The sequence below is a fragment of the Pezoporus wallicus genome, unplaced genomic scaffold, assembly GCF_028554395.1.
Source record: "Pezoporus wallicus isolate ANWC-B61680 ecotype Strahan unplaced genomic scaffold, APGP_CSIRO_Pwel_v1 contig_2871, whole genome shotgun sequence".
Lineage (NCBI taxonomy): Eukaryota > Metazoa > Chordata > Aves > Psittaciformes > Psittacidae > Pezoporus > Pezoporus wallicus.
The window spans coordinates 2,561,184-2,581,086 of record NW_026640775.1 but is presented as its reverse complement, the minus strand read 5'-3'; the positions used below and the strand labels follow the sequence as shown (position 1 = coordinate 2,581,086).

Here is a 19,903-nt window from a genome sequence, read left to right as displayed (position 1 = left end):
AAAGTTGTGTTATTTCTCTTAGCATTGCTATCACAAATGGGATCCTTTTTCTTAAGAATGTGTAAATATTAAAAAAAACTCAAAACCATTAGAAAAGAGCCACATTTTTATTTTTTTCAAAGGAAAACCACCAAGTAAAAATACATCTTAATTACATAAATAATGTTAGCAGCAAACCCTCCCATCATTCCAGGTGGTACAAGGTTTACAGCATGAGAAGTAATACATACTGTAAACACCATCTGAGCATCTGTAAGCCTCCTCCTTACTGTATAGTCTTTACGTCTTCACCTGCTGCCATGTTCTCGTGAACCAGAGCAAGAAGAGGCAGTAACTCTTCTCCGAAAGCCAATGTCTGATTTTCTGTACTGGGGTATTTGCTTTGTCTGCAAATGCTGATTTTTGCTGATTTCATGGGATTTTTTTTTCTTTAACCAAAGCTGTTTGTTTGAGGTTTTCTTTAAGAAGGAGACCTGAGCATTGCTAAGTCTTTGCTTTGTACCAAACCACATCTTTCAGTTAAAAAGTATTAAAAAGCAAAATACCTCACATGCCACCACCATTTTTTGTTCATTTCTCTCATTGTCATGGCTTTGGCAGCTAAGGACAGTTGGCTTACAGGTCACTGCAATCACTCAACTACATCTCTTCTGGTTTGTGGCTCTTTATTCAAAGGGCTATGCAAGGTGTGTCATGTATCCCGGCACTGGATGGATTAATCTGAGTGATTTGGAAGAGGAAGTATGCACAGTGTGTGTGAAAAAGTCTGCTTGCCTCACATTTCCTTCTTAGCAACTCTTGACTTGTATGTGCATGATCCATTCTCATTCAGTGTTCTGGCTACAGTTTAATAAGTAAGTGGTGGTAGTGTGGAGACAAAAACAGAAGGAAAAATCCTCATTTGACATACGCTGTTGACTGGGAAAACAAAGAGGGTGTTTTTCCTTCTCAAGTTACAATATCCAAGGATATTTCCCTCTCGCTTTTCTTCATTTGTGTCCAGAGAGGGCATCACCAGTTGAATAGACCCCATTGTTAATCCTACAGTCTTCGGTCCTTATAGAGTCTATTAATTCCTCCTCTGAATCGTCTTCCTCTTCCTCCTCTGGGGCTGACAGGCTGGATGCAGGGCCTTTACATATTTTTAAGTGGCGAGTGAGGTGATATTTGGTTAGATAAGCCTTGGAGCATTTTTCACAGACATAGTCCCTCTTTCCTTCATGTGAATTGAGATGCTTCTTCAGGTGATTTGTCCTCAGAAACAGCTTGTCACACTTGGGGCACTTGATCTGCCGTTCTCTGTAAGACATGATAAAGTTAGTTACAGTCTGCTCCTGCTACAAGGCAGCTGTTCCTGTATTAAATAGCGGGGTGGGTGGTGATAGGAAGGGTGAAAGGGTCAGTCTGACTCCTAAATCTTACTTTCAATATACCTGAAGGAGGAGCAGACCAAAAATAACAGTGCTACTAGTGTAAATACTGCTCAGTTTTCTCACACAGTACACACACATCCATCTTCCCTGAGGCAAAAGTCTGGCTTTTTAGGTTAACTGCTAGCTTGGGACCAATTGTTCTTTCCCAATGATTAACTGAAAAAGAAAGAATTCTACAAGGGTTTTGTTTGTTTGTTTGTTGAGTAAGACACAGCTCTGGTTGAGCTCCATATTTTGGCAGGGGAAGAAATGTTGCCATGGTGGAAAGGCTGGTCTCCGGCCTTCCTACCCTCCCACCCTGCATAAATGGGTGCAGAGGGGTGGGGAAAGAACAATGAAGCAAACAAAGCTGCCGAGTGTTAACAACCCTCGGTCTGTAAATGCCAAGCAGAGGCTTACCAGATTGCAGCAGTCAAATTCTGAAGATGACTCTGCAAAACACCTCCCAGCAGTAGTGCTCTGGGCATAAGAACAAGCAGCCAAGCAAGACTGTCTGTCTGCCCCTCACTCATGCTAGCTGTACTATCCTGTCTCCTAGGCAGCATTAAAGAAGTAACAATCAATTCCAAGCGAGTACAACAAACAGATGCTGAAAACAAAGTAAGCAAAATGAATGGCTTTGGGTGAACAGCCTTTAAGGGAAGACCTTGTCTTGGGAGTAACAAAGCAGGATGGAAAAACCTCACAGCAGAAGGAAAGATCTGGCCTGGCAGAGAGCTGAGGGGCAGGGGGAAGACCTGTAGGTCTGGAGTAGGAGGACCTGTGGGTAGGGATCTGCCCTGACCACGGACATCTCCCTGCAGGAGGAGCAGGAGACGAGGTGCATGTATGAGACCTGGGGGGAGGTAAAAGGTGGGAATGGCTGCACCCCACCCCAGGTGCAAACCAGTTACTCAGGATAACATTGAGGAGTTTTATGATTTTGATTTGTATGATCTATGATTGGGGTTGCGTTCTCAGCAGAGAACTAAATGTAAATCAGCTAACCCCCTCTCTCTCCAAAATGATGAACACTCCAAAATGCCATTTCACAGGACAAGGTGCATGTCTGGAATTTACTGTCATTAAAACACTGTGAAGACTAGAACAGGACAACTCCAGCCAGTAACAAGAAATTTGTCCACCTTGACTTCTCTGTCATTTCAGAGAATGAGCCTATACTCCATAGGCCAAACTATTTGCAAACTTGAGATTCTCTCTCAGACTGTCCAGCTTCATTATATATTGCACTGGCCAGTCCAATGCATCCTGTGGGATCACTTACTGCGTGTGAGTGAGTACATGCTGCTTTAGGTCCTGCCTCCGCATGAACAGCTTTTCACAGTAATCGCACTTGAGGTTCTTCTCCCCTGTGTGGATGACCATGTGCGATTCCAGGTGAGCCTTCTGGGTGAACGACTTGTCACAGAGGGTACAGCGGTAATTCTTCTGCCCTAGGATTGCATATGTACACCCACAAACTGACAGTCAGTGTCCCAGGAAATACAGTAAGCAAACAAGCCTGACCACTTCCCAGAAACACATTTTACCCTGAAAAAAAGCAGATCTGTTGTGAACAGGTCCTGTTTCCTCCTGCAGTTCCTTTAGATTCACCATACAGTCTAGATTTAGCTATGCAAAACCCAGGCATGGAATCACAGAATGGTTTAGTTTGGAAGGGACTTTCAAACTCATTTAGTTCCAAGCCCCTGCCACAGGCAGGGACACCTTCCACTAGACCAGGCTGCTCCAGGCCCCAGCCAGCCTGGCCGTGGAGCTGCCAAGGATGGGGCAGCCACAGTTTCTCTGGGCAATCTGTTCCCATTATCTGTCAGTGTCCCGTGCATCTGACTTCATCATTCCCAAAGCTTTTCATCCGCTAGCCCATGCCCCCAAGCCAAAAGCCCCACTTGATGCTACTGTTTCAAACCACCGAGCCCTTCATGAGATGCAGTTATGCACCCTTATTGGTCCTTCTAAACACCGATTCCTCCAGTGCATGTGGTCAGCCAGCCTTTCCCATAAGACAGACTTTCCGATTCTTGCCTACACGATCTGTGCCTCCCTGAGGCATATTCTGCATAACAAAACATCACCAGTAAGCTTGTAATTTTTCCCGCAAAGAGACTGAGGCAAGCACTTAAAAAGACCAGGCTTATCCAAGATGAATTCTTGAGGAAAAATAATGGTAGCCTCCCTTTTAACAGTAGCCATGGTAGCCATCTAGTTACTGTACAGTAGTACATCCCTATCTCCACTGATTTCCCACTGGAACAGTATCTGATGCCTTACTGGAGCCCAACAACATTTGATGCACTGCATTGCCTTTGTCTAGAAAAACAAGTTCTCTTACGTAACAAACACAGGTACAAAGCTCACTGGGTCTCTGGTAACTTCTGTGTTTTATCCCATTTTCCCACTTACCTGTAGTTCTTCCATTATTCTTTGCCAGAAAACCCCTACACACCACTGCATTCATACTCAGCTTGAATATCACTAGACTCCCTCTCCCACTGAGTATTCTGTGGTTGTGTATACTGCATTTGTACTTGATCAGTTTATTAAAACTCCTCACTGCTGTGCCCACAGCTTCCTGTGCTTGACTCAAGTGCACTGAACTCCCAGTTTTGTTTCCAGCTCTGTGATTTGCAATCTGTGATTCCCAATAGCTGTTTCAACCTTACTGAAAAAAGGAGGCAAAAAGATGCACACTATTGCTAGCCTGTACTTGACCTTCACCTTCTCCCTAGCCTCACACTGTGCTATATCCATGCTTTTTGTATTTCTTCTCTTCTTACACAGATGAGAAATCTTTCACTGTTTAAGCTCTTTTAATGCTCATTCACTGATCTGCTGGCAACTCTCCCTTTATCCCCAAAGGCTCTAGTGATACCCAAATGCCCACAGAAGTCAACAGCATGTTCCAACTTCAGTTTTGATGAGTGACTGACTGACCCTTATACACATCAGTCTCACCCCAGAGTCACCAATTTCAAGTCTTGTGCCATTATCTTAAGATAAAAAACAGTTCAGATAGGAAAGAGGGGAAAGATCTCAGACTTTATACCAACGCCTATAATGACAGGACAAGGGGCAATGGCTTTAAACAAAGTAGAGAAATTTAGATTTGACATAAAGAAGACATTTTTTTAGTGAGGGTGATGAGACACTGGAAGAGGTTGCCCAGAGAAGCTGTGGCTGCCCCATCCCTCGCAGTGTTCAAGGCCAGGTTGGACAGCGCTTGGAGCAACTTGGTCTAGTGGAAGGTGTCTCTGCATAGGCAGGAGAGTTGGACTAAATGATTTTTAAAGGTCCCTTCCAACCCAAAACATTCTATAATTTTATGTTTCTTAGAGCTTAGATTTATAGGCACAAGATATGCCCCGACAACTGGCCAAAGGATCAGACAGAGAAAGCCCTGCCCCAGTGTTTTACTAGCAGACGCATCTCTATTTAAAGTCCCCAGCCCTTACCTGTGTGTATCTTGAGGTGTGTCCGTAAGTTGCTAGGATCACTGAAAGCTTTGCTACAGAAATCACACTTGTGTGGCTTCATGCCCATGTGCCCCATGAAATGGACATGGAGCTTGGATGGGGAGATGAAAGCCTGGGGACACATGGAGCACTTCCACTTCCTTTCCTTGCCATGGCCTGCTCCATGGCTGCTGCTGTGCCCCTGACTGGGGAGGTGGCTGTGAATATGGCTGCTCAAATGGGCCTTGAAGTCCGCATAGGAGGCGCATTCCTTTCCACAGTGGCAGATGTGCACGTCCGGATGTTCAGGTACACCTTTGGGCACAAAGGCATCACTCTTAATGAGGCACAGCAAGGCCTAACAGAGTGTGATCCATGTTAACACTTAGTCTGCGGTAACAAAACCAGCTGCAGAGATTTTCAGCCCTGTTCCTCTCAGCTCTGATGCTTGCTTTTCAGCACTTTTAGGTAGGCCATTTCTAATGTTTTGGGGGGCCAAACTTTGGAATGGTTTTGAGCACAGCTCCACCAAACCTACATTATCATAAGCACAGATACGGGAGGATGGGAAAATCTTCAGCTAGCAAAATTCCTTTAGCACCAGATGGATGAACAGAAGAAAAACAACCCTTTTTTCTTTGAAATGGCAGTCTTTTACTCCTATCAGTGGAATTAGATAGTGAAATATTTCTTTCAGATGATGGTACTCCTGTAGTCATGGAATAGAAAAGGAAACTATGATGTGCATCACTAGGAACTGAGAAGGAACAAAAGGTACTCCCAAGTCACAGTGCCCAGAGATGGCACGAAAAGGGAACTCAAGCCAAGTACTCCCTGCAAAGCCAACAAAGATGCGTGCTTACTTACCAAGCTGTCGTGCGTAGTCCCGACTGTAATAAAAGAGAAGCTCGTGTTCAGGTGGGATGTCCCGAGAGGTGCAAAAGTAAATCTTTCCGTCATGAGGATAAGCTACGAGATTCTGCTCTTCCCGGTTCCTGTGGCAATAATGAGTGTTATGAAAAAAACCCTCCAGAAATGATGACTTGCAAAGAAAAAAAAAAAAAGAAGGAAATCCCTACAAGTAGGTAATAAGAGAACCTCAGTGCTTGTCAGGACATAAACCCCTTCATGTCTGTCACTTCTGTCCTTGCTTATTAAAGGAAAGTAAAAGAAAACTGGACCTTGAGAGCCAATCTGCTTCACTAAATGATGTCTTTTTTGCAGCACTGTGATATCTTGCTGAGAAAATTATTAATACACACTGAAGTGGGTTGAGAGAGGAGACTTTATGATCTCTTAAGGAACTACAAAAATATATATATAAAAAACATTAACCCCCTTAAGAAACAGATAACACATGAGGGAGAAATAAATATCAGTAAAGTCTTAAAGCAAAACTGTCTTCAAAAATAACTCTTGAAAAGCATTTCCAAGATGTGGTAACTCATCTTCTGAAGCTCTTTTTTGCACATATTTGTTCCCAGTACCTGAAACCAGCAAAGCTTTGCCCCACTGCAATGGTAGATCAAGCATTAAGTTCTTGACTCCTACATATAGGAGCAATGAAATTAATAGCAGGGAAAACGTACTCGTGTCACAGAGCAAGAGGAAAGCCTCCCAGTGGACTATATATGGAGCAATACTGGATAGGTTTCACTGCAGGCTCCAGAAAGACTGAAAAGGACAGTTCTTGTGTGTTGTAAGAGCCTGGAACTTGGCCAAAAGAACCCAGGAACGCTTTGTTGATAAATTATTAAAATAAAAAATACAATCAATATCAACTTCACAGATGTATCCAAAAGGAATGGGACAGAGCGAAGGCAGTAAACAAGCTAATACACAGTAAGCCAGTATAAAAAGAAGCTGGTTTAAAGCTTTAGAACAAGAGAACAAAAGTTCGTGGACAGGTTTGGGGCTGTTTTACTACAGCATGTGTACTGGCTCCCCTGTAACATTCTCCACTGGGTGCTCTGTTTCATTCTCCCCACCAGTCCAAGATGCCTGTATAACTCCTGAAGGGAAGGTCCCCTGGTCCCAAGCTCATTACCCTTCTGGGCAGTCAGTGCAGCAGTGTACATTCTCCAGCACATCCTCCTATGAGCCCACAGCTCAGACTCAAAGGTACTCAGCACAGTACAGGTGGTTCTCACCTGGCTTTGTGTACAAACATCATCCAGTTACATTCATTTTCATCAGTTGTAATGATGCAGAACTCCAGGACACCATTGTGGTAGATCTACCAGGAAAAAACAAATGCAATCTTTCTTAGGACAAAACACAGCAAGAAATGCAGTGAAAGCCAGCTTCTTTCTTTAAGAGAAGATATGTTTATCTAGAACAAGCCAAGAGGTCTCCATTGCAATTGCAAAGACCACAGCCCTGTTCTCACTTTCCCTTCCCACAGGAATCTTGACCTCTCTGCTATCCAGGAGGTTAGAAAAACTGTTTATCAGCATCCTTCCTACACACCACCTTTAGCTCCAGCAGAAATGTATTTGGTTGCTTTTCTTACAAGCAAAGTCTTGTGAATAATAGTATCTGAGCAAACAGTACATGTTTTATTTATATAGATCAATTTTACTTTCTGAACATGAAACGATGGGGGAAAGAAAAGCTTTAAAGCAGCCTTCCTAAAACAAATCATTCATCACCTGGGGGAACTTTCAATAAACAAGGATACAAAACAAACAAGTGCTACCCAGTAATTCATATTCAATCTCTATTGCAACTGCACACAAATACTGGAAACCACATACAGCCTTTTAAAAGAAAAGATGTTTGTTGTTCTTCAGAATTGATTACCAGTGTATTACACAGTATACAACTCTGCTATGCTGATGCAAAGTATTAAACAATCAAACTGCATTAAATTTGATTCTTGACAAGGAAGATAATGTTAACTCTGATGTGTCATGTGGTGACTTTCACGAGATAAAGGCATGCCTGCAGGCTCTATGAGGTGCAACATCTGCTGACCTTCCAGATGTGACTAGCTGCTTTGTCTGTCCAGTCTGCCACCTCCAGAGAATGGCTCTGCTGCCCGATCAAAGGTCCAAAACAAGTTCTTACAGGAATGGTTTCTCGTGTCCACACACCTATCAGTAGAAGACCAAAATCTGCAGAAATCAATTACTTAAACAACTAATCATGCATTACAAGGAGGTAGGAGGTTTATGAGATAATGCTCCAGGGGTAATATCTAGGCAGAAGATCATCAAAGCTTCTACTTCACATGTAAAACACACCTAAGGCAGAGACAAGAACCACCACCACCACATGACGCTATTGGGAGCCGCTTTGTTCTAATTACAAATGTTTGTTTGTCAAAAGCAAGTAATTTACTTTTCAGTAAGCTATAAAACTAAGATCCTAGCCACTGGTACCAACTCAAGTTTTCATGGCACTTTCTGCAGAAGCAGAAAATACTAGTTTCAGTAACTACATTTCGCCTACCTAATCCCCAGGAATTTCCAGAATTGTTGCTGGGCATTGTTAAGCAGCTTCTGCATTTCTCCCCAGAGGCAGCTGTATTTCTGTCATGGGCAGAGGGATTCCTGCGTGTATATTATTTATTATTAAACATTTATATATATATATGTATGTCGGTCTACATGAATACACTGAATAGCTTTTAAGAATAAACTGGAAACTAGTGCATCTTGAAAAGATGCAATCTACTCTCAACAAGCAGCATCACTAAGCAAGCCAATAATCACATTCTCCTCTAGGCTTCAGATCCTTAGGGTATTGCACTGTACTCTTCGATTTCCAGGTGACAGTGGCGTGAAATAGAGTAACAAGGTCCACATCCAATGACAAGGTCACAGTCTACATGCCAAATGTAAATAAGGGGAGAAAAAGAAAACAAACAAACAAAAAAGAGGCACTTGTGATCAATACTACAATGAGAGCATCCAGAAGACCCCCAGGTAGCAATCCAGGCTGATGAACAAGCAGACAGAAATCTCCTCCATTATTTATAACTTATCTTCCCCCAAACTGCAACTGCTGTAATGTTTGCTCATTAAAGCTGTGCCCAGGCTGCTTAGTGTGATAAAAATAAACACTGTACCTTGCTTGTGCTTGACCTTATGAAGTATTTCAGTAACACTGTGGTAGCATGCCTAGAGCCTAGCTGAAGTCCAAGCAGTAATGAGAGGACAAGAAGCTCTTCACAATGTAAGGGCGATTAGAGAAGAGGGAACCACCTCTCTATTGCATTATTTCTTTCCCACATTAAAATCCCTGTGGTTTTGGATTTCAGGCAGTGAGTGTATTTTAAACGGCTGCATAGAAATACAGAGTAATCTGATTCTTACCCGCTTCAGCTCCCATGATGGACTGCCGGAGGACGAGCTGCTTAGGGAGAGAAAGCCTGGCTCGGCTCTCTATTGGGGTGTCAGGGACAAAGGTGACGGGCCCATGATCTGGGCAGTCTGATGGATACGCCTTGTCACACAGTGTACACCCTGCAGGGAGGGGAAGGGACAACAGGGATTAAAAAGATGCAACAACCCTGACAGTGCAGTCAGGTTCCTCCCATTCATCTTATCAGAATCTTCAGCCGCGCTCCTGCCACAGGCTGCTTCCATGTGGTTTAACTTGTCAGCTCTACTAGTGTAAAACCAGTAAACTAGGACAGACTAGCTTTTACTCAGAAGAATACAAAGCATACTATTACAGATGGGCACTGACAGACATGTCACCCATGTCATCGTTCATATCCAATTCAGATCAAATGTGAGGATCTCCACTGACTTTCCCAATGGCAGATTAATCACCTCTATTCTCAGTTATCCCTGCTTGGGGCAATCTAGCAATGGGACAGAGTCCACACTTCATAAAAACTACGGCAAAGTGGATGGTAGTCTCCCAAGAATTGGAAGTAATGCTGATGATGAAAGAGCCACTTTCTGATCACAAGTGAAATGACCTTTATTGCCAAAAAAATCCAAGCCAAACACTTTCTATCTGGTTATGGTTTTGGAATTTACCAGGAACACGCGAGTTTTCTTGCATGTAGAACCTCAAGAATATTCCTGCAAAGGGACAGTAAAGCCTTCCTGCTAAACTTTGTCTAATTTGAATGTACAAATCCCCTTATCTCCATTTAAATTCAGACAAAGTGCAAATCTTCATGGCAGCAAAAAACTGACCTCAGTGCTGCTTTTGAAGGACTCACTGCACTACACTCATACAGTATACCTCTGAGGGATGCCACTGAATAGAACAAAAACAAAAGCCCAAGAAAAATCACTTTCCAATCTATCACTCAGCAATAAGTACTGCTGAAAAATAAACCTCCGGAAGTCCTCTAACAGATCTAATAAATTCAGGAAAAAGCACAGCATAAAATGCTCTCATCTAGAAAAAATATGCCATTTTAATTCTCTATGAATGGAACAACCAACACCTATTCAGCAACCACCCTCCTGATAAATCATTCTTCTTCCGAGGAAAGACGCTCAGCTAATTAAGCAAGATCTCCACAAAGACCTTCTTTAGCCTCTTGATGCTCCAACTTCAGTATAAAGACCTACCATACAAGTAGCCTTCAGCGAGCAGAAACAGCAGCTCCATTATTATTTGTTCAAAGAGCTTTTTGGGACAATCCCTTCATACATCAGAGTACCATAGACTGTCCCCATACAACGCACAGTTTGAGCAGCTACACAGTTACAGATAGGAAGGTACTCAGAAAATTATTAGGTAGGGCTTACAAAAGCATTGCTTCATGTGCACAGATGACATGTAGGAGTACAGCAACAACAGCCAGACCTGACTAATGAGAAACACTACCTGGACCCGCTGTTTTTAAGCACTGCCTAGCACACACGACTACAGCTCTGTGGAGAGGTCTAGCCCCAGAAAGAGGCAAAAAGGAAGTAAAGCAAGTTCCAGGCATCTGACCCCTCCTGATAGAAAGACTTAAGGATTCATACATTTTTAATAAGTTGAAAAAGAAAAAATCCTAACATTTTACAGGAAGCAAAACACACCATTTCCTTTCCACTTCTGCCCTTGCCAAATAGTAAATAAAAATAAATTAAAAAAAAAATAAAATCACAGTGATTACTTCTCTGATTTGGGTGCACAGAACTCTAAGCCAAGATCAAAGAAAGAGCTACTTAGAAGTTTCAGAAACATTTAGGACTGTAGCAAAGGCACACTGTTTCCTTCCTGCTCAGGAACAGTGTAAAATGCTTTCTAAAAAGGGCCATGACTCCTGCCTTCTTAATAAAGAAAAAACACCAAAAGGCTCTAAAACAACTCCTCCTCCTCCTTGCTGTCACTTGTCTGGACACAAGTTCATGTTTTATTCAGGAGAAGTTTAAAACCAACAACAAAAAGTTAAAATTTAAACCTTTCCAAGTCAAAGACCTATTTTGCAAATCCCATGAAAGCAGCAGGCATGCAACAGCTGCTGTAACATCCTACCAATGGGGACCATCATCTGGGAAACAGGACTGTTTATGCATAGTGACAATAGGCTGGCACATTGAATCTCACTTAGGTAAAAAAAAAAGAAGTGATTTCATCATGAACATGTTAGATATCACAGTATTTTGACCATTATTTGTTCAACATGCAACAGATGTATGTAAGAATTTCGGACTGCATCAACTGTAAAACTCTTCCTCTAGGAATCCCACAGAATACAAGTTTTAATTCAAATTCACTTTGCACTAAACTGCACCTCAAGCATTGCTAACCAAGGCACTCTTTCTTTCCATTCTGTAAGAAATGTTCTCCAGGCAAAGCTTGTCACAAGGCTCAGCACTCAGCAATGCCACCACAACTAACAAAACTGAATATAAAAGCTGGCCTTATGCAGTCTCTTCTCTCAAGTAACAAGCAATAGGACAAGAGGTAATGACCTCAAGCTGGGCCAGGGATGTTCAGACTGGACACTAGGAAACACTTCTTCACCAAGAGAGTGATCAAGCATTGGAACAGGCTGCCCAGGGCAGTAGTGGAGTCACTGTTCCTGAAAGTGTTTAAAAACCATGTAGGTGAGGCCCTCAGTGACATCATTTAGTGGTGGCCTTGGCAGTACTGGGGTAAAGGTTGGACTCTAATCTTAAAGGTCTTTTCCAACCTGATTCTATGATTCAGTGGCAGGAAGCCAGACACACCATGGGTGGAAGTTCAAATCTCTGTCCCACCAAATGAGAACTTTGCAGTTCTCCAGCACCACTCTTTGAATGATGTCAGGACTGAATGAGTGTGATGTCCAGTATTCCTCTCTTCTTAGGAGATCAACTAACCTCTGGACTGAAGTCTTTTGATAAGAATAACTGGAAATATTTAAACTTCCCTCCCTCTCTGCAATTTTTCCCAGCAGGTCCTGTTGACAACATCATTTTCATGATGATTGTTCATAGTTTAATAATAACATCATACTCAAACAATTATACCAACTTGATGAAATGTGTGGCTTTTGGTGGCGTTTATTATTTTTTCAATGGAGCAAGAAGAGTAATTTGTGATGTGACTTTAAAAAAAAAAAAAAGACTTATTGCAAAGGGTAATATCAGCATACCACAAAAGGCTAAAGGTTCATAAAAAACTCAGCTTCCAACCTCAAGGCAATATGGGAGATGGATACAGAAAGAACGACACTAAAACACCCTATTAGTCCACTTCCAAATACTGTCGTTTCAGCATGGTTAATCTGCCACTGCAGATGTTCCAAGTTTCGTGGAGTTGCTAAATAACTAAATTTCTTCAACCAGAAATCTTTCATACTAGCAACAAGAGTCATGCCATCCCACCAGACAACAGCTGCGTAAGAAACCCCACCCCAAGAAAGCAGGAAATGCCCACTCACATATGGTAAACAAGGTTGCCATGTTCTCCTTGTTCGAATTGGAGTCTTCCATTTGCAGAGAGGATGGTACGAAGGCAAGATTGTCTGCAGACACATCCACATGACTTGGGCCCATGGCTACTTCCTGATTCATGGAAGAGACTGCCACCGGCTCAAGGCTGAGGCCCACTTCGTGCAAGGCTACCGAGTCCAGAGAAGCTAGATTGTGTGAGGTAGAGAGCGCCACACTCACAGAGTTGGTGCTCATGGCCACAGTATGAATGGAGTCATTTAGTGTGCTGTCCGGTATTCCTGCCACCCGCCCAGCCATGTGGTCAGGCTCCATGACGACAGGCAGTTCCAAAGTGCTACCGTGAATGGGAATGACACCGCCGTGTCCCACAGGGTCCGATGTCAAGTTACTCCCCACCGTGTCTACGGTTAAAGATTCATGGCTCCGGGAGCCATTTGGGATCTGTGAATGATCCCCAGCTACGTCATCCATGGTAAGTTCCTCTGCCATCCCATCTGTAGAGATGGGGCTGGTGACCCTCGATACGCTCTCCATAGTGATTGTAGTATCCAGAGCTACCTCGTGGCCGTCACTAGGGTGCAGATTTTGAGCACCATGGGTGTTCACTGTGCGGGAGTCCATGGAGACAATCCCTGGTTCCAGCCCCACAGTTCCACTGGGCTGGTAGGGATCTAGGGCTGAGGGATTGCTGGGGACTGACAGTGCTGGATTGCTATCCACATTTATAGTGTTAGGATGGATGTACTGAGGCGGAGGTCTGTCAGCCAAGTAAGATAAAATACCTGACAGAATGAGAGGAGGAAAGAGAAGAGAGTGAGATAACACTGGTTTTCAAATCTTGAACAAAAATACCCCACCATCGCAGCACAGTATTTTAAGAACTAGCTCCTTTAAGACATGTTCTTTACATTGCGCCCAATTAAAAACCACTAATTCTAAAATATGGCTCACAAACATATGCCAACCCAACACTCTTGTCAAAGTATCATTTGAAACAAATACAGAGCTTCCATGCAACACGGCAAGTCTCTAGTTATTTGTCAAACCCTGAAGAGCCAAGCTTCTGGCAGCATTTAACCCAGGCTCTTCAGTACAATGACTGAATTAGAAAGAAGTTGTTCACATTTTAGGCATAATTTTTCATTCTTAAGAAATAGCTCACGAAGGATGAAGGACTGCTATAGGAATCTATTATCTGATAATCTTAGGTTTATCTTTGCTAGAAATAGAAACAGTTCTCCATGATACATCCTTTTTTGCTTAGGTATTTAACAATGACTACTTCCTTCCTCTATGACTAAAGTGACACAACTGTCCATCTCAGAGATCATCAACTACAATTCTGAAGGACCAAGATAAGGTCTCTCAAAGGTATTGTGAGTAATCTGCTCTCTTTCCTTATGTGTAAAGTATGCTATTTCTCCTGAAACAACAGACCAGTTAAATTCAAATCAGAAACCCTGATTCAAATCTTTTCTCGAATTCTGGAAAGCTTCTCAACATCAACCAACCTTAGAACTGAAGATACAAAGATATACTAAGCTATATTTACATGCTACCAACTTCTCTTGTTGGATAAAGCTGGAAAAAAAAAAATCTTTGGAAGAAATACATCAGCACATTCAAGTAAACAGCAGTGGCAGAGATGGATTTTGCAGATTCTGCAAGATCTGAGTCAGCACATTTCTTTCTGGCCTTGAACCCTACCAGCCATTTGTTATGTAAAAATTTTCCATTCAAACATGTCCATTATTACAAGGATGCATGCATGGATACTCCTTCTACAGCATCATCCCATTAAAAGTGGCTAAGCCAAGAAGTGGACAGTTGAATTTAACCAGCTACATGAACTATTTCTACATGCAATGCTGCCTTGAAAAAGGCCTGAAAAAGAAGGATCCTTGACAGCAGCAAGATGACTGACAGAAAAGCCCAAAACACATTTCTGCATAAATTATTCCAGCTCAGAAGAATAGCAAATACCTTTGGTCCCTAAATGCACTGTCACCTCTTCTACGCTTTGCCCACAAAATGGGCTGGCATGTAATGCAGTAGGAAAGGTTACTCCTAAACAGCTGCTCAGTTCAGCCACTAGTTAACACTAGTTGGATGAAATCTGGGCTGCTATATTTCTTTTCCTAACCTAGGCTAAACTAACAACACTCACTGCGTGACCTTGAAGACATTTATCTACTCCCTTCCACCCTGTCAATCTTAGCCACAAACCAAAATAAGGACTACATTTAAAGCTCAGACTTCTGTCTTCACAGAAATAAAATTCTGCATTTATACTCTAAAGCACATGTGAGACAGGACTCAAGATAGAAATCAGTGTGTTAGGCCTTTGAAAATCAACCTCGACCAAAAATAAAGAGAATTATGTCATAGGCTAAACGGGAGGGAAAATGCCCTAACTCCTCAGCTGATGGCTTGCTCTTTTTCACCTCTGAACTACTGCAACCTACTTGTTATGCACATATTAAGTATGGCTTCAGACTACAGGAGAAAAAAAAAAGAAACAGCTTTCAAACTACAAGCCATCTAAGGTACAAAACAGGCATGCTTTGTTTTTTGTTAATCTTTAAAACAAAGCAGCAGGAGGAGTGATAAGAGGTCAGGTGTCAGTAGAAAATTACCTACAATTCATACACATGTATAGCAACAGAGACCTGAAAATAAAGGTGTGTAAATGACACAACAGACTCCAGACAAACTCAGGGAATTTACAGCTCTGCAAAATAATCAGTCTCACCTGCTTCAGGACAGAAACAAGTAGCTCTTAATTAAATTTATATTGCTCTTCCCACCCATCAGCATCGCACTACTTACCAGGTAGAATGTGTCTGAAATAGCTGCTCTCCAGGTGAGGGTATGGTGGTGGAGGTAGGGTGTAGTTTCTCTCTGGTATACCACACATAACTCCTCGATCTCCAATACCCATTGGGAGCATCAGAGACAGAGCAGAGGGCAAGGAACTCAAGGAGGGGCCCAAGTTTGGAATTGCAACAGGCAAGCCTGCAAAAGAAAATGCCTATTTAAATCCAGTGGAAGTACTTGAATTTACGAACACACAAGCTAACAAAGAGGTTACTAATTCCTCAGGAGTTTCCTATGGATGTACAGTATGGTACTGTCAAAGTAAGGTGGCAAGCTTCGAAGAAAGGATCACATCACAACACCAAGGGACATCCCTTGCTGTTGTGCCTGAATGTGGCTACATCTTTTTTTGGTACATTATGTAGGGCCTGCTACTACTTCACAGCTGTAATGGACTTTTGTCTCTGTAGCCCCCTGAAGAAAAGAGCTAGGAAAGCAGTTCTGCTTTACAGGTGAAAAATCATTATTTTCACTTGACTGAAGTCAGACCTAGATGGGGGCAGTCTACATTTCAAAGGATTATACTACTACCCACACAGAGTGCAAACCACCACATTAGAACAAAATGAGACTCCCATTAAGGCATAAGTCTGGTAAGCACACATCCCTTTTGCTTTGCCCACCAATGTTTTATGGTCTACCCTTTTCCATATCACCTCATTTCCTGCCATAAAGACATGACTTGCTATCAGAGCAAGCACTGCTACCTAATTATGAACACTCGTGTGACAGTCAAACACTGAGCATGAGCTGCAATACCCTCTGTGGGAGCTTTCTCCATTACCTGGTGCTGGTATGGCGTTGTGAGTGGGTGACGCTGCCAACCCCAAGTGACTCCCAGAGACCGGCAGGGCATTGCTCACAGAGGATGAGGTCAGCTGGTCCATCCCTACAGTACTCAAGTTCATTTCATTCATTCTGAGGGCAGGGAACAGAGACGGGAGGGGAAAAAGAGAAAGAGAAGCAAGAGCAGTCCTGATTACTGACTGTACTGGGCTGAGTAAACAAACTAAAAATCAGATACCGACACGTTAAAAACTCTGCCTTAGAATGCTAAGCATAAAGTACATCAGCCACACACACCGTGATCACATCAATACATATTGATCATATCAGATAGCAATAACTAGGATTGAAAAGCCAGTTCAAAAAGACAGATCAGATCAGACCATAACTTTTTCCTCGCCATCCAGAAAGTCTCACTCCTAGTAGTCAAAGCTACTGTGACTGAAGTATTGTGAACACAGATCTATTTGCAAGCTGAACATCACAATTATTTGGGCAATGGCATCTGATTTATATTTCAAGACTTCTGGACACCACATTCATGTTCAAAAAACAAACCTTAGGGGAGAGGAGTGGGAAAGATCACTTAACATTTGTAATAGACACAAACCCTCTAATTCGAACCACCAGTTCAAACCAGGCCAATAGTGACAAGAGTCACTGCTGCAGAGTTTTAACAGGCTGTCTCAGTCTGGTTCTGCAGATATATCGCATGCTCCTACCACATCAAAAATTGGCACCATGGATGACACTGTATTTCAGAGCGACCAACCAGTCTTTCTTGAGTGCCTGCAACCTCTTAAGCTACTCAAGTGGGCATACACCACATGCATGGCTCTAATGCTGCAGACAATTCCAGGCTGCCCAATAGCCCAAATCCCCAGCCTTGGCAGAAACCATGTGGGCTCGGGGCACATCTGTCCTCTGCGGTGTCAAGCTGCACGTGCAGCCTGAACCAATCCATGGGGATGAGGACACTGAGGAGACACGATCACCTCTCACCTGTCAAAGCTTTGCAAGCTCTGCCTGGCCTTAGCTCTGCTCACCCAGGTGCTCCTGCCCACACACCAGCTCTCATCAGCATTTCCTTGGGTACCAGAAACGCCGGCTGCCCTCACTGCGGTCAACCCCAGCAGCAAAACCCCACGCTGACTGAGCCTCTCACATGCCCCTTGCAATCAGCAGGCCCAAGCTCTGCAGTACCAACAGAGAGCTGGAACTTGGGTTGACACTCGGTCAAGGAAAGGTACCGCTCACAATGGAGAAACAGCCAAATACACCAAACTCACACAAGTTAACCCAAAGGTCTGAGCCGCACAAACGGAGTCACCGACTTTCACGTCGCTTCTGCCCAGTTTTTGCATCGCAAAGCCTGCCCTTGTCAACCGCCCCACTCTATCCAGGACAGCTTTACAAGGACGTCGCCGAGGGGTCCTGCTATCCGGCGGGGCAGGCACATACGCCCACCCCTGGCCCAAACGGCTCCTGAGGGTGGTGATACCCGTAGGAAAGACCCGGGACCAAGCCTCAGGGCCTGAGGACAGGCTGAACGCTCTAGGGACCCCCTCCCCTCCTCGCCCCTCGGCCGACGTGCGCGCCGCCGTCGCAAGGCCCGAGGTGCCCGGTATCCGCCCAGCCCACCTCCCCCGGCTCCCCGGCGGACGCTCACCTGGGGTGCATGGGGACCGGCACCTCTCCCTGCGGCGGAGCAGCCGCAGCCGCATCAGGGCCCTCAGCCCCGGCCCGCCGCCGCCCCTGGGGCAGGCGCCTGCCCCCGGCCCGGCCGCAACCACCGCCACCGCCGTCGCCGCCTCATGGGCGGGGCCGCGAGTGGCGCGGGCCCGGCCACCGGTGAGGGGGGAGCGGGGCGGAGGAGGCGGGAGAGGGAGGCGGTGATGGCGGAGACGGCGGGAGGGGGACGGTGGCCGCTTCCGCCGCCGAGCGCCACATCCAGGAAGCGGCGCCACCGCCCCGGAGTTCGGGCGCTTCACCCGGGCCGGCGCCTCCGGCGGGGCTCGGTCATGGGTGGAGAAAGGGTGCCTGCGGGGCCCGCCCGGCTCCTTGTCATCCCTGACAGCCGCCGGCCCGCCACTGCCCGTGCCGACTCCCTGGCAGCCGCCGCGGGGCTCGGCACCAGCCACAGTGCTGGAGGCCGGGCAGGCCTGCCTTCGGTGTACCTCAGCAGCGCTTCGGCCCCTTCCACCGCCTTATCTCCAGATTGCTCCCAGCACTGGGGTGGGAGCCGCGCAGGTTCACGGTAGTTCTCCCTTTCCGGAGGAGCAGCTCGGTTGGCACTGCCCAGGCATAAAGCGTTAATCCCCGGCCTGCTCTGCTGACCAAAACCCCCTGCCCTTGTTACATGCACTACCTCTTTCAGAAGGGTGCGATGCTAACTCTTGGTTTTCTTCACAATAATCGGCAGCTCTCTCGCTGCTTTCTCATTACGCCCTCATGTCTGCTGTCATTAGAGGGTTGTGGTTCATATCCTCTGGTACGGTAAGCCTGTACGTCCCCAACTGCCTTCTGCACGCCAACTGTTGTTATCTAAGATTTATGGTTGGTACAATTCCTGCTAAGGCTACATTGCAAAGGGATGTCTTGATACGTGCAAGTGGTTTTGTAGCTTGCTTTCTCACCTGTGAAACAAGGGTATTCATCACATACACTGCCCAGATCAATCTGCAAGTTCCGCAAGTGCCTGGGTGGACAGCTGTTTCCTGAAACACCGTAATGTGGTTCTGTAGTTTTATCGTGCTTGACACTTACAATGCCTTACTAAATGAGACATCTCTTGATAGGATGTCAGCACAGGAGGAAACTTTAGTTATTTTTCTGCCCGCTACCTTTTGATCTAAAGAACTTAAATGTAGGATCTGGAAGGGTCATTCCAGTTCAGTACAAACCCATTGGTTCTTCTAAGGGTGGAAATATGCTCTCCTCACTTGGCTTTAGCTATCAGGAAGTAAAACACCTTGTATAGGCTAGGTCTTCAGGCTGTTTCAGTAGGTGAAGGAGAGAAATAGGCTGCTGCTTAGAGTGCTTCATCTCACCCTGAGCTGGATGTCTGAGGTGAGTGAGAAGAATTTGGAGCTACTTACTGGGACCTGCGTATTTAGTTTAGCCTATCACTTATAGAGAACTACATTTAAGCAAAGTAAATACAGGTCTCTGCCATTCATGACCAAAACAATGACCTTATTTAGTTTACCTCATACCCTATAACATCTCCTCCACTAAGCCAGGTAATCCTTCCTCTAACCATGACTGAGTGTATCTGATTTGACTCACAAACATATTTCATCAAGTCAGGAAAGAACTCATCAAGTCATCAGGTTTTTAGGGACTGCTAAACTTGTGAGGGATGGGGGGGGGGGGTAATCCGTGCTTCATTTTTATGTATATAGTACCACATATTCACATGGTTGGTGCTAGTATTTCACATCTTAGAAACTCCAGCAAATGATTACAAGCCTAAAAGTCTCTCTCTTCACATTGCATTCCCCAGTATGTA

The 19,903-nt window shown here is 44.5% G+C and overlaps 1 protein-coding gene across 2 annotated transcripts; it reads right to left on the bottom strand.

Moving 5' to 3' along the window:
* Positions 1-88: 88 nt before the first annotated feature.
* On the bottom strand, positions 89-18,310 carry PRDM4 (PR/SET domain 4). Of its 2 annotated transcripts, none has more exons than XM_057420677.1 (11): positions 18,062-18,310; positions 16,391-16,524; positions 15,559-15,744; positions 12,717-13,511; positions 9,205-9,354; positions 7,862-8,001; positions 7,036-7,121; positions 5,753-5,880; positions 4,886-5,200; positions 2,698-2,866; positions 89-1,299 (listed from the first exon to the last, which is right to left on the bottom strand). In XM_057420677.1, the coding sequence occupies exons 1-11, from the start codon at positions 18,070-18,072 to the stop codon at positions 990-992; spliced, it is 2,424 nt and encodes an 807-aa protein (XP_057276660.1). In that variant the 5' UTR covers positions 18,073-18,310; the 3' UTR covers positions 89-989. The 2 variants fall into 2 exon arrangements, with proteins under 2 accessions (XP_057276660.1, XP_057276661.1); XM_057420678.1 differs by having other exon boundaries at positions 7,862-7,980; positions 18,062-18,308.
* Between the last annotated feature and the right edge of the window lie 1,593 nt (positions 18,311-19,903).